General features: G+C 35.5%; 2 protein-coding genes and 1 long non-coding RNA gene across 3 annotated transcripts; 1 reads left to right on the forward strand and 2 right to left on the reverse strand.

Annotated features, from left to right (window-relative positions):
- Window positions 1–49: 49 nt before the first annotated feature.
- LOC116342814 lies at window positions 50–711 on the forward strand. The gene is made up of 3 exons (XR_004201277.1): window positions 50–139; window positions 265–420; window positions 493–711. It is a non-coding gene; the product is annotated as an uncharacterized LOC116342814 (long non-coding RNA).
- LOC116342812 (hybrid signal transduction histidine kinase L-like) lies at window positions 603–8,843 on the reverse strand. Its single transcript, XM_031770572.1, has 5 exons — window positions 8,459–8,843; window positions 4,080–4,320; window positions 3,161–3,478; window positions 2,214–3,049; window positions 603–2,146 (listed from the first exon to the last, which is right to left on the reverse strand). The coding sequence occupies exons 2-5, from the start codon at window positions 4,161–4,163 to the stop codon at window positions 1,627–1,629; spliced, it is 1,758 nt and encodes a 585-aa protein (XP_031626432.1). The 5' UTR covers window positions 4,164–4,320; window positions 8,459–8,843; the 3' UTR covers window positions 603–1,626.
- A 3,492-nt stretch (window positions 8,844–12,335) lies between these two features.
- LOC116342901 (zinc finger protein 26-like) lies at window positions 12,336–13,763 on the reverse strand. The gene is made up of 2 exons (XM_031770705.1): window positions 12,763–13,763; window positions 12,336–12,650 (listed from the first exon to the last, which is right to left on the reverse strand). Exons 1-2 carry the CDS (start codon window positions 13,683–13,685, stop codon window positions 12,437–12,439), a joined length of 1,137 nt encoding a protein of 378 aa, XP_031626565.1. The 5' UTR covers window positions 13,686–13,763; the 3' UTR covers window positions 12,336–12,436.
- Between the last annotated feature and the right edge of the window lie 480 nt (window positions 13,764–14,243).

Consider the following 14,243-nt stretch of genomic DNA (forward strand, 5'->3'; position numbering starts at 1 on the left):
CAAATAGTTGGCTTGTTATTTTGGATTATTTTTTATGATAAATTTTTAGCTTGGATTTCGATGTGGGTATGGATTTGCTATTTTAACATATTCACAGCTGATAATAATTTGTTACATGGGAAATAACGTAGTAGAAGCTGTAAGTTTTATAAAGTATAAGTTTAAAAATCCAAATAGTCATGATCATCTCTTAGAAACTATTCTCATTTCTTTCCTCATTTACTATAATACACAAATATATTTCGATCGATTTCTGTTTCAAAGAATGAACGAGCTCAAGCTGCTTTTAATGCTTTGCCATGGTATCTTATGCCCAAATGTCATCAAAAAGATGTGGCTTTCATTGTAAATAGAGCGCAAAATGGTGCGATCCTTTCGATTGGCCCCCTTTCTGAACTAAATGCTGAAACGGCAACAAATGTTTGGTCATATTAAATCAATTCAACCGATCTCTTTTTCTTTTTCAATTTGCTTGTTTTTTTGTCATTTCAGTTAACATCGGCAATTTATCGAATTTTGATGATTTGCATGAAATTTGTGGATTAACTATTTTTGCTCCTGAAAGCACATCAATCAACAGCAATAAATGAAACACGCTTGGCTAAGTGAATCAGAATTGTTTTGTTTATTTTTTTCTTCTTCTTCACATTTGTGTATAATTTCCGTACAAGTTCAAATAAAATTGTTTAAATTTCATAGTATGTATCATTAAATAAATTGTGCGATTAAGTGGCTTGTCCTGCAAAGTTTTCAAATTATATTCTAAAATATTAAGAGAAAGAAAGAGAAAAAAAATACGAAAACCAGTGTTATAATTTCTATCACAGCTAGGGAGGATTATCTACATTTAAAAAAAAAAAGGAAAACTTAATATCTCATTAACATAAAGCTAAATTTAAAATCAAATCTACTCTCTCAGTATAGATTTCCATTGTGAATTTTGAGTGTTGCCATATGAATTGGATTTAAAGGTGGGAAAGAAAAAAAAGGAAAGGAAAATTGTTCGAAAGAGGTGATACAAGGAAATCTACAAAAATAAAAATTGTCTAGATTGAATTTTCTATACTTAACGAGAAACAAAAATCAATAAATTAATGGTTTAGTCATTGAAATGGTAATCATCATAGTTGAGGTGGTGTGCATTAAAATTAAACCGAATTTTACTTAAATACATTTTTTGTCTTTTCAATTGATGTCATCATACACGTATTGGTGCACGGTTGTTTCGTGTTTTGTATTGGTGCTTCTGTTTCGCGGCCCATCGCCATGCAATCTCAATCGGTCAGCGCTTTTGTTTGTTTGTTTCCAATATTAAATGCGACTTAATATTTTTCTTGTTTATTAGTGCATGATTAGTACTTTAAAAGAGAAATACATTTGTATTCAAACAAAAAATATATTTTTGTTTTCATGGATTCGATTGAGTTGATCGATACGAATCGAATAAGTTGCTTTGTTTATTATTGTGGTTTGGTTGTTCGGTTTGAGGTTTTGAATTTGTGTGTGTGTATGTTAAAGTGTGTTTTGTGCTGTGTGCATATCAATCACCATTTATGTCAGAATCGGTGATTATTTCTTTCTTCTTTGATTAAATTAAACAATGCAGTCAACAGGAGCTTCATAAATTCAGATGCGTTTTGTGGGTCCGGTGTCAATGTTCGAACGCATTAAAAAGCAGCTTGACGCTGTTGTGGACGGTGTTTGTACGGTGGAAGAAGTTGACGGAGATCCAGTTAAATTGTTCGCCTCGCTAGACATGAGCATCTGTTGATGCGAAAATGGAGACGACGATTGTTCATTCATCTTTTGTGCAGTCGATGCCATGCTCAAATCGTTGACAATCTCATTTTTTATAACCACCGGAGATGAAACCAATGACGACGACGACGATGATGGTGATGATATCAAAGCATCTTTCTGTTGTTGTTGCTGCTGCTGCTGCTGCTGCTGCTGCTGCTGTTGTTGTTGTTGCTGCTGCTGTTGTTGTTGCATTTGAGATTGCATCATTGCCACAGATATGGAGTTTCGGGCACGTTTGCGTTTCGATTCATCACATGGGCTTGGAGCTCCTGGATGACGATAACTTACATGCTTCCGTAGAGCATCCTTGCTACGTGACACATGCGAACAAACACTGCATGCATATCTACATACGAAAGAAGAGCCCTTTATTATAACCATTTTTTCGAAAAAAGAATCCATTCCATAATTACCTGACATTCTGATGAGTTTCAAGATGAACGCGTAAATTGTACTGATTGCTCAATTGCTTGTGACATATAAAACATGTTGCGTATAATTTGGAATTGGCTTGTTTTGGATTCAATGGTGTACATGCGGCCGTTGTTGTTGTTGGTGGTGGTGCCAAACTCTTTTTCAGCGCTGTATCCGATGTAATATTAACATCGTTCAAAGATGAGCTTGAGCCAGCACCCAAACTATTTAGACAATCTTTTGTTGCTTTCATATCATCACTATTGCCAAGTGGCATTGTTCCAAAACGGTTTGGTATTACATTAAAACTGGCAACCGTCTTCATATCCAACGGCATCGGTATCGTTAGATTCTGTGGTACCAACGGAAGTTTATTCAAATGATCATGCTGCTCAACAATTAGCGTTCGATCTTTTGACGATGATCTCAAATTTTCAGCGATTTTATCAATTTTACGGGTGTCTGTCAACTTTGATTTTCTTCCTTTTGTTTCGATATTCAAAAATGTTTTCGAATTACCATTTTCATCGAATGGCATTGAGTCTTGGTTTTTTTGCTCCATTTGATTTAGACGGCATTGATTTTGATAGCGTGAAAAAAGCTCGGCACCTCGGCTTATTGCCGTTGGTGACAGATTTAATGGATTTGTCAACATTGATGGGCATAGAAAGGTTTTTGCCAACATACTTTCCAGCGGCAATGAGAATTTTGTCGGTGAGTTCACCATTGAAGAGTTTACAACTGGTGGTGGTGATGGCGAAGCAGGTGAAACAGCCGCCGGCGGTGGACTTTGCAATGGTTTTGTGCCTGATTCATTATCTGCCGATTGATTTTTCTACAATGGAAAATATTTTTTAAAAAAATTATTTTTTAGGAAAAGAAACGATAAACTGTTGACGAGTAAACGATTACAACTGTTAAAAATGCAGATAGAAAAAACTCTCACCCCATTAATATCGGCTAGTCCTTTGATGCCCAAAGTTTCGGCCAGCGATAACAAAGTAGAGATTTGTTCTTCGAAAACATTCACCTCGCCCGAATACATAAAAGTCAACAAAGCGACAATTGAGCCAAATGTCGCCCCGGGAATCACGATCACCGGATGAAATGGAGCATCCAATGTTCGAAATAATTCCGAGAAAAATGAGCTGCATGCACTCAAAACAACACGATGTGCTCGAACTGTTCTCCCTTCGGCCGATAAAGTGACATCCGTTAAGTGTGATTGATCCAACAGCAGCGGTAAAGATGTTAACAAACTCGTCTTCAATTTTCGAAGAAAAAAAAATCGAAAAAAGAAAGAAAAAAATGCGACGTAGTAGAAAACATTACAAATTGTAATTGGAAAAGATGGATGCGCACGTACGCGATTCGCTCCAGATTGTTGTTGTTTTAACTGTTTAATTAAATTGAGATATTTTCGACGCAAGCGATAAAATTCAATTAATTTTCCGTTTAAATTGAAAACAGAATGAGTTGAACGAAAAAGTGAGGAAACGAACGGCGAAAATGGCATTATCATTGTTTTTTTTTTTCACGGGTAATTAACATAATTTACGTGCTTTGACGATTGACGACATTGTCGCATGAATTCACCGCAAATGCATAACTGTCCAAATTTCAAATGGTATTGAACGTGATGACCGATATTATTATTACTTGGAAACTGCACTAAAAATGCCACTTCAGACATTTTGAATGCCCACGTAATTTCAGCTCATTTACTTTACGCGTTCGAAAACACTCGCAACATTTTTTTTTCGCTCTTTCATTTGAATGATTGAGCAATAACAAAAAAAAAAGACTACCGTACACACCATCCATAGAATTTAGATTTTTTTTGTGTGGCTCGTATCAAAACTCACCTGATGATTGTGCCATCTAAGGCAAAATTGCTGTGTTAAATTCGGCGGTGTAGGTGATGATTGTTGCGTTGACATGTGGTTCATCTTGTATTATTCTTTGTTGTTGTTGTTGTTGTTGTTGTTTCTATATAGTTTTGATGTATTTTTATCACCTGTACGCACGTTCAGTCTTTTGATGCTTCTTTGAGAATAAATCAACGAATTTGAATCACGGTCACGTTGGAAGTTTGCCCTTATCTCACTGTAACAAGCAAGACGACAAAAAGAGAAATAAATAAAAAAATAGCTAATATAAGTACTTTATACCGTGAACAACTAAAAAGAAATTCAATATACATCGGTCAAATCATTCAGACCGAAAATCCAACCGTCTATTTTTATTTTAAAACAAGGTGAAGTGTTTTTTACTTCGTAATTCGTTTGTTTTTCCTTCTAATCCAATCACTCAGAGATATTGTCATTGTATTGCACATTCTGTGTTCGGTCTCTGTTTGTCCTTTATTTCGTAATTACAAAACGGTGATGTGCCCAGAAATTTTGGTCAATCAAAAATTTGTTTTTAATGTGGCAAAGTCAGGAATTCGAGCATTCGAGCGCGCATTTAAAAAATCTATGCACACACACAGTCACTTACAAGCATGCATTCGCTGAAGTGAACACGAGAACATGCGACATAATGACTGAAAGGTGGAGAGAACAAGATAGATGCTTCAACAAGGAAAATAATCAACTAAATAAAAGAAGACGGAATGTTTTATTGGGAAGGAGCAAGGCAAATCATAGAACGAAAATTTTATTTTTAATTCGAAAATTCGTAACAATAGTTTCGGCACGTCCTCTCTCCTTCTCTCATAAGAGAAACTGATTCAATTGCTCAAGACCATTATGTTTTTTAACTCATTTTTTGCCTTTGATTCGGAGATGAAATGCTCGACTGAAGATGATGCAAAAAAAAGGAGATTTTTTTCTTCGAAATGGACATTTTACAATGCCAATAAAATTGGAAAAGAAAAACCCTCCATTGAACATTGAAATAAGTTCGACGAAACGATTGTAAATCAACAAAAATCCATCAATTGCCATTAATGGGTTAACGTTCAATTAGAAGTATACGAAGTGTGCATAAATCTGGTCGATTGTTTACGTGTGCGCGTGCAAGAGTGAATGGGATACAATTAGATCGACAGGCAAAGAGTGAGTGGCACGTATAATGTTCTGAAATGTGTGATTAATGCAATTTCCAAATCGTCTAAACTTTTGCACAAATATATTTTTAACACATTCTCACAATTTCGGTGGCTATTCACGGCGCAAAAAAGGTACGTCGTTATTTTTATATCACTGCAATGCAATAATAAACAACATCGTCAGTCATGTGTTCGCGCGGGTTTGACGAATCGTTTACAGTTTGTGCAATTCAATTGATAAAGTACTGTTTGTGCCTATAATATATATCTATGTACATATATTTGAAAACGCAGCAAAGAATTTCTAAGCACTAAATGAACGACCGATTGAGCGCACGCGATTGTACACCAGTCTCTTTCACACTGTGTCGGCCGAGGAGAGATCGACTCCATTGCTCGATTCGATCATTTTGGGATCGAATAATGTTTTGATGTTGTTTGTGTGTGTACAATGTACATCGTTTTACGCAAATATTGCAGTAAATTAATCATCGCGCACTCGTAATGTAACACATGTCTGCCACTGAATCCAAATAAATCATGTCCAATAAAAAATCTCCACTTTTCGTTCACGGTATCCAAATAACAAGCAACACATCAATAACACTTCAACGTTTTGTTTTGACTATATCGCTTGAAAATGAGAAAAATGAGGGAAAAATATGAGAAAAAATATGCATTTTACATGCCACGCAATTCTTCTTCTTCTTTTTTTCGTTCAGGACACTTGTTGTCTTGGTACTGTTTCTTGGTGAATAAATAATAATAATTAATTTATGCCATCGATATACGTAAACATGCTCGTCAAAAATATGTATACGCTGAGGACACGAGGTGGGAAAGATGTGATGCAAAATCAAAGAAAATATCGGGATCACACACACATACACTCATACATATATGAAAATTGGTGTGACGGGTGGGCCAAATACAACAATTGAAGAGAATGCAAAGTGGCTTACTTGTGTCTATAAAGAACGGACGAACAAATGCTCACGGCTAATTTCAATTCGTACCAGCAAAAGTGACAAATTCAAATCGGAATACCAGATAAACAAAGCTAAATACCCAAACGAAAGAGAGAAGAAAAAAAGAGCCGAAGAAATTGAATGCAAATTGCTTTGGCGAGGAGAAAAAAGTACTACGCACGTTTGGCCGCTATATTTAGAAGCATGAGTTTTTTTGTAAATCAGAAACCATTACAACATGAATTGTTTTTCATGTGAATCTGTATTCTTCTTTTTTTCTTCACCGAATGGACTGATCATTATGTGAACGCGCACATATTGCACGGTAGAGAGAGATCGCTAAATTTTGTATGGCTAACTGTGTCCGAAACGAGAATAGAGAGAGAAAAAAAGAATAAAAATGAGAAAAGGACGGTGGCAGGCTGCATTTGCGATTGGTTTCTTCGTTGTGAGGACACATTGAAACGCAAACGGAAAAACAACTTTATTCATATACACGTTGCGTCCATGCCAGAAACTCAAGTATTGTCTTATTTTTTTTTCTCGATCCTATTTCTCGTTCGTACGTTTGCTATGTTCGAACGCTCTATTTCGTCGCAAATGTGTATAGTTCATGTCCATTACTAAAAACGATTAACTTTTAAATAGAACATCACACAAATACATTATACATTTTTATCAGGCCCAAGTATTGCTATATTATCGTTGCAAAGGACAAATATTTTTCAATCTCCCTTTTTGCTTCTGCATTGCATTTTCCTTCTCGTTCTCTCTCTTTTAGTCCCTCGCACAGTGTCGTGTTCTCAATTGCATCAAATAAAAATTCGGTATGTTCAGACTCAATTTCTCTTTGAATTGCTGATGAAAAGCGAGAGAAAATTCGGAACGGGAACGAAGTGAAAAAAAAATATATTTAAGAATTGGTTCACACCGAGTGCCAAATGCTCAGTTAAAGTAAAATTAACATAATAAAAATGCTAAACAAATAAATAAGACAATTTTATTGGAGAGATTTCGAGTTTTTTTCTTCCTCATCCTCGATTTTCACCAACAGACCAAGACGAGATCATCTTTTTTTGGAATTCTCGCTTATTTTCCTTTACAATGTAAATCGATTTACGTTTTTTTCCACTTGTGACGGAGGAGGTATTGAACTACGCCGGCTAAACTATTTTTAAACACAGACCTGGAGAATATAAAATACGCGGAATTGGCGAAATGTAAGCGCCGAAAAATTCGAACACTGACTCGGCTCCTCAAACGATTATAGCATCTTACACAAACGATTGAGAGATAGGAAAAACGCGCGTATTGTACATTTGGATAATAATAAACATGAAAAAAGAGAAAAACAGTAGCGCGTGATCGACTGTAAAAAGAAGAGGCGAGAAACATGAGAAATGATTTTAATGCTCTGTTATGATAAACTCATCGCAGTTGCCTAATGGAAAAATTAGACTCAATACTCGCAGTTTGTCTGACGCGAATGAGTGAGTGAGTGTGTGTGTGTGTGTGCGTGAGCGCTCCAATATTCGATGTAGACGCAAAATAAGGAAAAAAAGCGAAAATAAATATTAGAAAAGTAAAAAAGAAAACATGCTTTAAATTATGTGGTTTTATTGCTTGTGTTCGCGTTCGTTAAACGTCCCTTTTCGTTCGGCTCATCTTGCGGTTCATCGCATTCGAATTTCCACACACATGAAAATTACACCATTTTCCATTGGCGTAAGCGCGCTCGCGCACAACTAAAATATATCAAAAAGAGTTAATTACAAGATCTTGTCTGTCTGAGTCCATCTGTCAGTAAATGTACGTATTCCTGTTCCCTGACGCACGTCATCGTTCGATTCTTTTTGTACATTTTTTTTATCAACTACTTTTTTTCTTCCCTTTTTAGTCTATTCACACACAAGTCGCGCACAAGCACGCTCGCTCACTCGCTCGCAAACTATTTCGGTGTATATTTTAAGTAACCTGGAGCGCAGAATGGTCTTTTCTCTGTTTCTATCTCTCTATTTCGGATCGCGCGAGACAAGCACACATATTTATGCGTAAACACATAGTGGTGTATATATAAATAAACAGGCACTAAATTTTCGTACAATCACGTTTGAACGATTGAAAATTCACACACACAAAAAAAAAAAGAACTCATTTAACAGGTCGACATTTTTTACATTCAAATTAAACTGATCTTTTTTTTTCTTGCTTAAATTGATCGCACCTGATTAGAAATTGTTCGTTATTTATTGCTTGTTGATTGGCTGGGGATTCCAAATAAAAATGTCCTCTTCGATGTCGTCTTCACTGGATGGATCGATCGCAATTTTATCGCATCGATCTCTCTCTGTCGTTTTGTTGAATGAGTGAGAAAAAAAGCCTCAAGACGACGAATGTTCTTATTATTAAGACAGGATAGAGGTACCGAAAAAAAAAATTATGTTCCAATTGGCAGCGTGATTGACGTGCGCTGATGATGAGCTCAAGAATACGACTGTTTGTTACTTGACATCGATTGTCTTGAATTGTGTGAAACAACACAATCGGTGGCTGCGCGACCGAATCTACTATAGTTGATGCTCCGTTTATCTTCTAAAACGACACATTTCAATGTGGTCGAACAACGGCCAATAGAGCCGAGAGAATGAAAATCACACACCAATCGACTAGAAACTGTTTCGTCTATATCTTTGTGTTGTGTTTAGAAAATGCAATTTATTTTCGTGAAGATTTTTTCTTTCTTTTCTCTTTAGTCGACTTCACAATCGATCGTGTGTACACATATGTAAAACAAGAGTTTCGGCAATGCTTTCGACAGAATCGAAAATCGTTTGTGTGTGTGTGTGTCGTTGCAGGCTAGAATTGATCTATATTATTTCGTGAAAAATCGCTCATGTGATCGTTACTGTATTTTGGAGGGGAAAAGAAAAGCCAGCACTACAAAACACTATGAAATTCTATAAATGTTTTGGGCTGGCCGAAAAAAAAGAGTGTGAGAGAGAGAGAATGGAGTTACACCACCAAAAATCATTTTTGGATGTGTAAAAAACGTTACTCATAACTTGGCCCTAGCTTAAATAAGCTCGTGTCTATCCTCGTACTTGCAAACACATTGATATGAACGGTAGAATAGTCAGAACTATTTGACTAAATTAGGAATCAATGCAATTTTTATTTCGATTATGTGTTCGTTTTTGCCCAACTTCTGATCGAACTTTGTGGGTGCATTGATCGCATTAAGGGTTTCTGAATGTATCGCTCGCAAATGCGTTACCAAAAAAAGCGAGAAATATTTATGAGCTCAGCCATAGAATTTATCGATTCCGCTTCACGAAAATGACATGATATAATATGTTTTTGGTTTTTGGCATTTAATCAAGAATCTGCTAGCTTGTTTGTCTAAACTGTTTTATTGTGTCTCATTGAATTGCATGTTATGTGTCCATAGGTTGAACGGCAGACCATTTTCAAATTGCTCGCTCTGTTGATTCTTAGCGCAAGAGACATGGTGTATGCCATGTTGTCAGTCCTGCATAAAAGTTCAACGAAATATTCTCGGGCTCGGTGTATGTGTGGTGTGTGGTGTGTGGTGTGTGGTGTGTGTGTGTCTATGTGATGAAGATCTTTCGTCTGTTTTGCATCGACTGCACTTTATTGTCATAATCAACAACTCATAAATCAAGCTGTAGCTGGACGCGATTAATTGACTTTTGAAATGCGTGTCTCATTGCAATGGCAATAATAATAATAATTAACAGTCGTCTGAATACATTTTCCAAAAATGAACAAGTAAATGTGAAAATATAGCATAAAGTGCGTGTCATGAATGTGAATTACGCGACACTCATTCGCTCATAATACGCATACGATGTGTGCGATTGGACTCCTTGCTTGTTGGAAATATATCGAACCAAATAAATAGAGGAGCTGAAAAATAAAAAGTTGAATTCTCGTGGACACATTTTCGTGCCAAGAAAGTTTTTCATGATTTTCTAATTTAATCTACTAGTTCATGCATCTATTTGCGGTCTTCCATTTCGTTCGCCTTGTGGTTGTTGTTATTTTGCATTCGTCTCGTCTCTCAAACTGTCGTGTATTGTACACGATGTGTACGATATGTGTGTTTTACTGATGTTTATTTGGGCGACTGGTGTAACATGGATTTTATGATTTAATTGCACATGGAATATACAAACAGCGGATTTTAACGGTGCAAGCATTGCGCGCAATAAATAAATAAATAAACACAGACGAAATTATTTTGGAGCACAACACACCGCACAACCAACAGAAACGATTCAAGTGCGACGCAAAAATTTGAAAAATTATTTGATTTTTCTTCGCTTCGCTTGTGCATCTCATCTCGTCATATTCGATATATATGCATTATGAAGAAAATTGTCAGACGATGGCAAAACGAGCAAATAACAACTGGCGAAAAAAAAGAAGCTACAAGCCACGTCAGACTTATAAAATGTGAGTGAAGAAAATGCTATGTAATAACGAAAGCGACCCATTCGGAAATGGTAATGCGATTAAATCTTAATAAACACACATAAAGATTCGGCAAAAAAAGGGAGGCACGAGAACGAGTGTCCAAGATTTTGGCTGCTTAAGAAAATAAACGTCGGCTGGTAATTTGGCGTGAATTTTGGATTTCTGGCGACGAAAACAGTGACAAACATTGAAATTAAGTAGGCTGCTATATACTTTTAATCATTCAACGAGTGTTTTTGCTCTTCATCTCTCTCGCTCTCTTCTTGCATCTCAATTATAAGCCGCGTTTTTCTAGAGCAATGCCAATAATCTGACGTCCAAAATATGTATTTCCCTTCACCATTGGAATCTATTTAAAATGCCAACGCGGCAATCTTTTTTCGTGTAATTATCTGATCGTGATGCACTTTTTTTGCACATTTTCAAGGCAATATTCATTCATGTAAATTGCTTGGAAAAGTGTTCGACTGAACAACGACGGTGTGCTTTGCATATGAAACATCCCGAAAACTGCCACTCACATAAATCATATCGAACCGATGTAAGTGATGAACTCAATTGCCAAACGCTAAATTACATAACTAATTAGATTCATTTGGCTAATTTTTGTGAAATTAATTGAACTTGAGGCACAAAATATAAAGCCCAGATATACATATTATGTGCCACAAACATTTCAAAGCATATATTTATTTGTGGGTGAGCCAGAAGAATTTGTTTTTGATTTCGAAAAAAAAAATGTTCCATAATGATGTCAGGATTGAGTAATGTTTTTGGACACCTTTTCTATTTTCGATCGAATGAAAAAGCGCTACGAAATACAAGGAACACACTTTTCAAAAATAAAAATACCAAAATCCACGACATTTCTTTTTTTCCGACGTTATTTTACGCCAATCGGGAAATATACCGAGAAAAACAGAGAAAACAAACGAAACGGCGAAACTATTTTTAGTATTCGCTGGCCTGGAGAACACGTCGTTGCGCTTTGACAAACATACTCTCTCGAACTTCGAACCGACACCGTCATTGCTGTGTGCTTCTCGAAAATTTATTTTTTGTTTTGCGCACACACTTTTTTTCCACACTCACTCCAACGAATCAGGTTTCTTTTGTGTGGTCGTAAATTTGTGTCAAGTTGTTTAAATTGCGCAAATTCACCGAATGGATTGGAACGATTTTTAATTGATATATATTTCGTCGTTTGAATGAAATCGACAATGAAAATTGTCAAGACAATATGACAAATGAACCATTTGAATTTACATTGAGCGTCTTTGTCACCCATATGCATCATCCAGTTTCAATTAAATAAAAATACTCACTTTTTCAAAAATTAATTGATATAACAACAACAAAAAATAGCACAGCATAAAATTCGGAATAAAAAACAAGTTTGAACCTTCAAGCAAATTAACCATGAATTTTTAATTAAATTCTTAGAATTATACTATAAAAATTGGCTACTTGATTAATATTCGAGTGTGATTTGTGACACGTAGAAAGCTGAAATAGTATGAAAAATGGTTTGGATAAAAAAAAGTGTCTTTGATTTGCTCGGATTTGTTCTGCAACCGTTATTTTTTTATTTATTTATTTTTACATGGAAATTCATTTTTCAATACTTTTATTTGTGTAAATAAACTGAAATAAGGTTTAGAAAATTAAATCCAATATATTTCAAGAAAATGTTATTATATCTTCATTAGAAATCTCCCTCGTAGCTTTGATATCTCCTTTCGTTACCTCTATAAATGTCGCCGTGAACCTTTCTCTCGTGATGTCTTTTATAATCGTTGGTTTTGAATTTTTTTTGACAAAATTTACACGTGTTTGTTCTTTCTCCATGTGTAAATTTATGATTACGCAAGGTTGATTGGGATTTAAATCGGTCCTGACAAACATCACACACATAGGGCCTTTAAAATATTTCAATATTTTTTTTGTTAATTTGTTTTTTGTAAAATCAAAAGATTAATCATTTTAGAATGATGTAATTATCACTTTAAATTGCATTAAATGTAGATTTACCTTTGGTCAGAATGTACGGAGAGTCGGTGGTGTTCAAATTTATACCTCAATGAGAACGATAGATCACAATCGGCACATGAATATGGCATTATTTTTCCACTTTTATGTATTTTGTCGATGTGAGACTTTAAAGCGCTGTTAGTTTTAAAGGCAGACCCACAGTCTGCACAGAGAAACGGCTTTTCTCCGGTGTGTGTCCTTATGTGATTCTTCAGTAAGTGTTCCGATGGAAATCTCCTCTCACAGTAAGTACATTTGTACGGTTTGCCATTGAGTTCTTGATGCTTGGTCCTTACATGTGTCATTACATTTTGTATCATTTCACTGCAAATCGGACATGGCTTTGGTTTTTTTGCCGTGTTGTGTCCTCTCATATGCTTCATTAGATCTGCCTTTAAAGTGAAATTCACTTCATTGAATGGGCACATATCACAATAATATTTGTTTGGATCGATCTGTGGCGGTTTTGTCACTGTATTTGTTATTCTATGTGCTTTAATCGGCCGGTCTTCTGGACTTTTGCTGTTTGAATCATCGGTTTTTTCTTCAACTAATTCACTTCCATACATCTCATAGTTCACCTCATTCACAAATACGCTTGAAAATCCTGATGATTGGACGGTGTTTCTGAAATCGGGTTCTTGTAGTTCTGTCGGCTCCACATCGATTTCCTGCTTAATTTCATCGACTGTCATGAGTTTTTGGTCTACGTCGTCCAATATTGATTCAAAATTACCGACAGACACAAAAACATTCTCGATGCGACTTTTTACATCTTGATGTTCCCTTAAGATGTGCTCTTCTAGCTGAGTGCCTAATCCGAATTCATAGCCACACATTTTACAACAATAAGTAAATTCATTGAATTCGTTCAAGAGCAAAAATCCACATGCTCGTTCAGCTTGTTCGTATGTTAAAACCATTTTCCCACCAAAATTACGACTTTTAAGCCGATTGTAAACAACGCATTAAACTAAAGTGATACTAATATTTTCAATTGTTCGGTGTGACTGAATGTCAAATTATTATTAAACAAGTAAACGTCAAAATATTCGAAATTCAAGTTCGAAATTCAAGTTCGAAATTCGTAAATGTCAAAGCCAGCATTTAATTTCAAATTATATCTTTACACATATTTCATAGTCAATTGCATATTTTGTAATTCGTCTTTGCATATTTTGTTCGTTTTCTTCAAATTTCGTTCAAAATAATAGTTCCATGAAATTCCACAAGGAAAAATCTCGCGATAAAGCGCTCGTATTTGCAATTAAAAATGTGTTCAACATATCGGTAGAGACGATAATATTCACGGAGCAACTTTTTTAGGGTACGATTGCTGCTGCCGTTGCCGTTTTTTTGTTTGTGTGTTCTTTTGTTTGCGATTATCGAAATGTTTATTACGTTTGAATGAACACTTACAAATTGATTCTCTTTTCAGCGAGAAAAGATCGTGATTTTTAAAGAATTTTACATTCATTTCG

Source organism: Contarinia nasturtii, unplaced genomic scaffold (assembly GCF_009176525.2).
Source record: "Contarinia nasturtii isolate CC-2019 unplaced genomic scaffold, AAFC_CNas_1.1 Cnas_scaffold_928, whole genome shotgun sequence".
NCBI classification, from domain to species: Eukaryota; Metazoa; Arthropoda; class Insecta; order Diptera; family Cecidomyiidae; genus Contarinia; species Contarinia nasturtii.

Excerpts from the sequence above, each read along its gene's own strand:
- LOC116342812 (XM_031770572.1), bottom strand. The coding sequence starts at position 4,163 with ATGAACCACATGTCAACGCAACAATCATCACCTACACCGCCGAATTTA. Across the intron at positions 3,479-4,079 it reads TTAGATGGCACAATCATCAG|ACGAGTTTGTTAACATCTTT; the intron begins GTGAGTTTTGAT and ends CGAAAATTGAAG. Across the intron at positions 2,147-2,213 it reads GAAACTCATCAGAATGTCAG|ATATGCATGCAGTGTTTGTT; the intron begins GTAATTATGGAA and ends TTTCGTATGTAG.
- LOC116342901 (XM_031770705.1), bottom strand. The coding sequence starts at position 13,685 with ATGGTTTTAACATACGAACAAGCTGAACGAGCATGTGGATTTTTGCTC. Across the intron at positions 12,651-12,762 it reads TCCGTACATTCTGACCAAAG|GCCCTATGTGTGTGATGTTT; the intron begins GTAAATCTACAT and ends AATATTTTAAAG.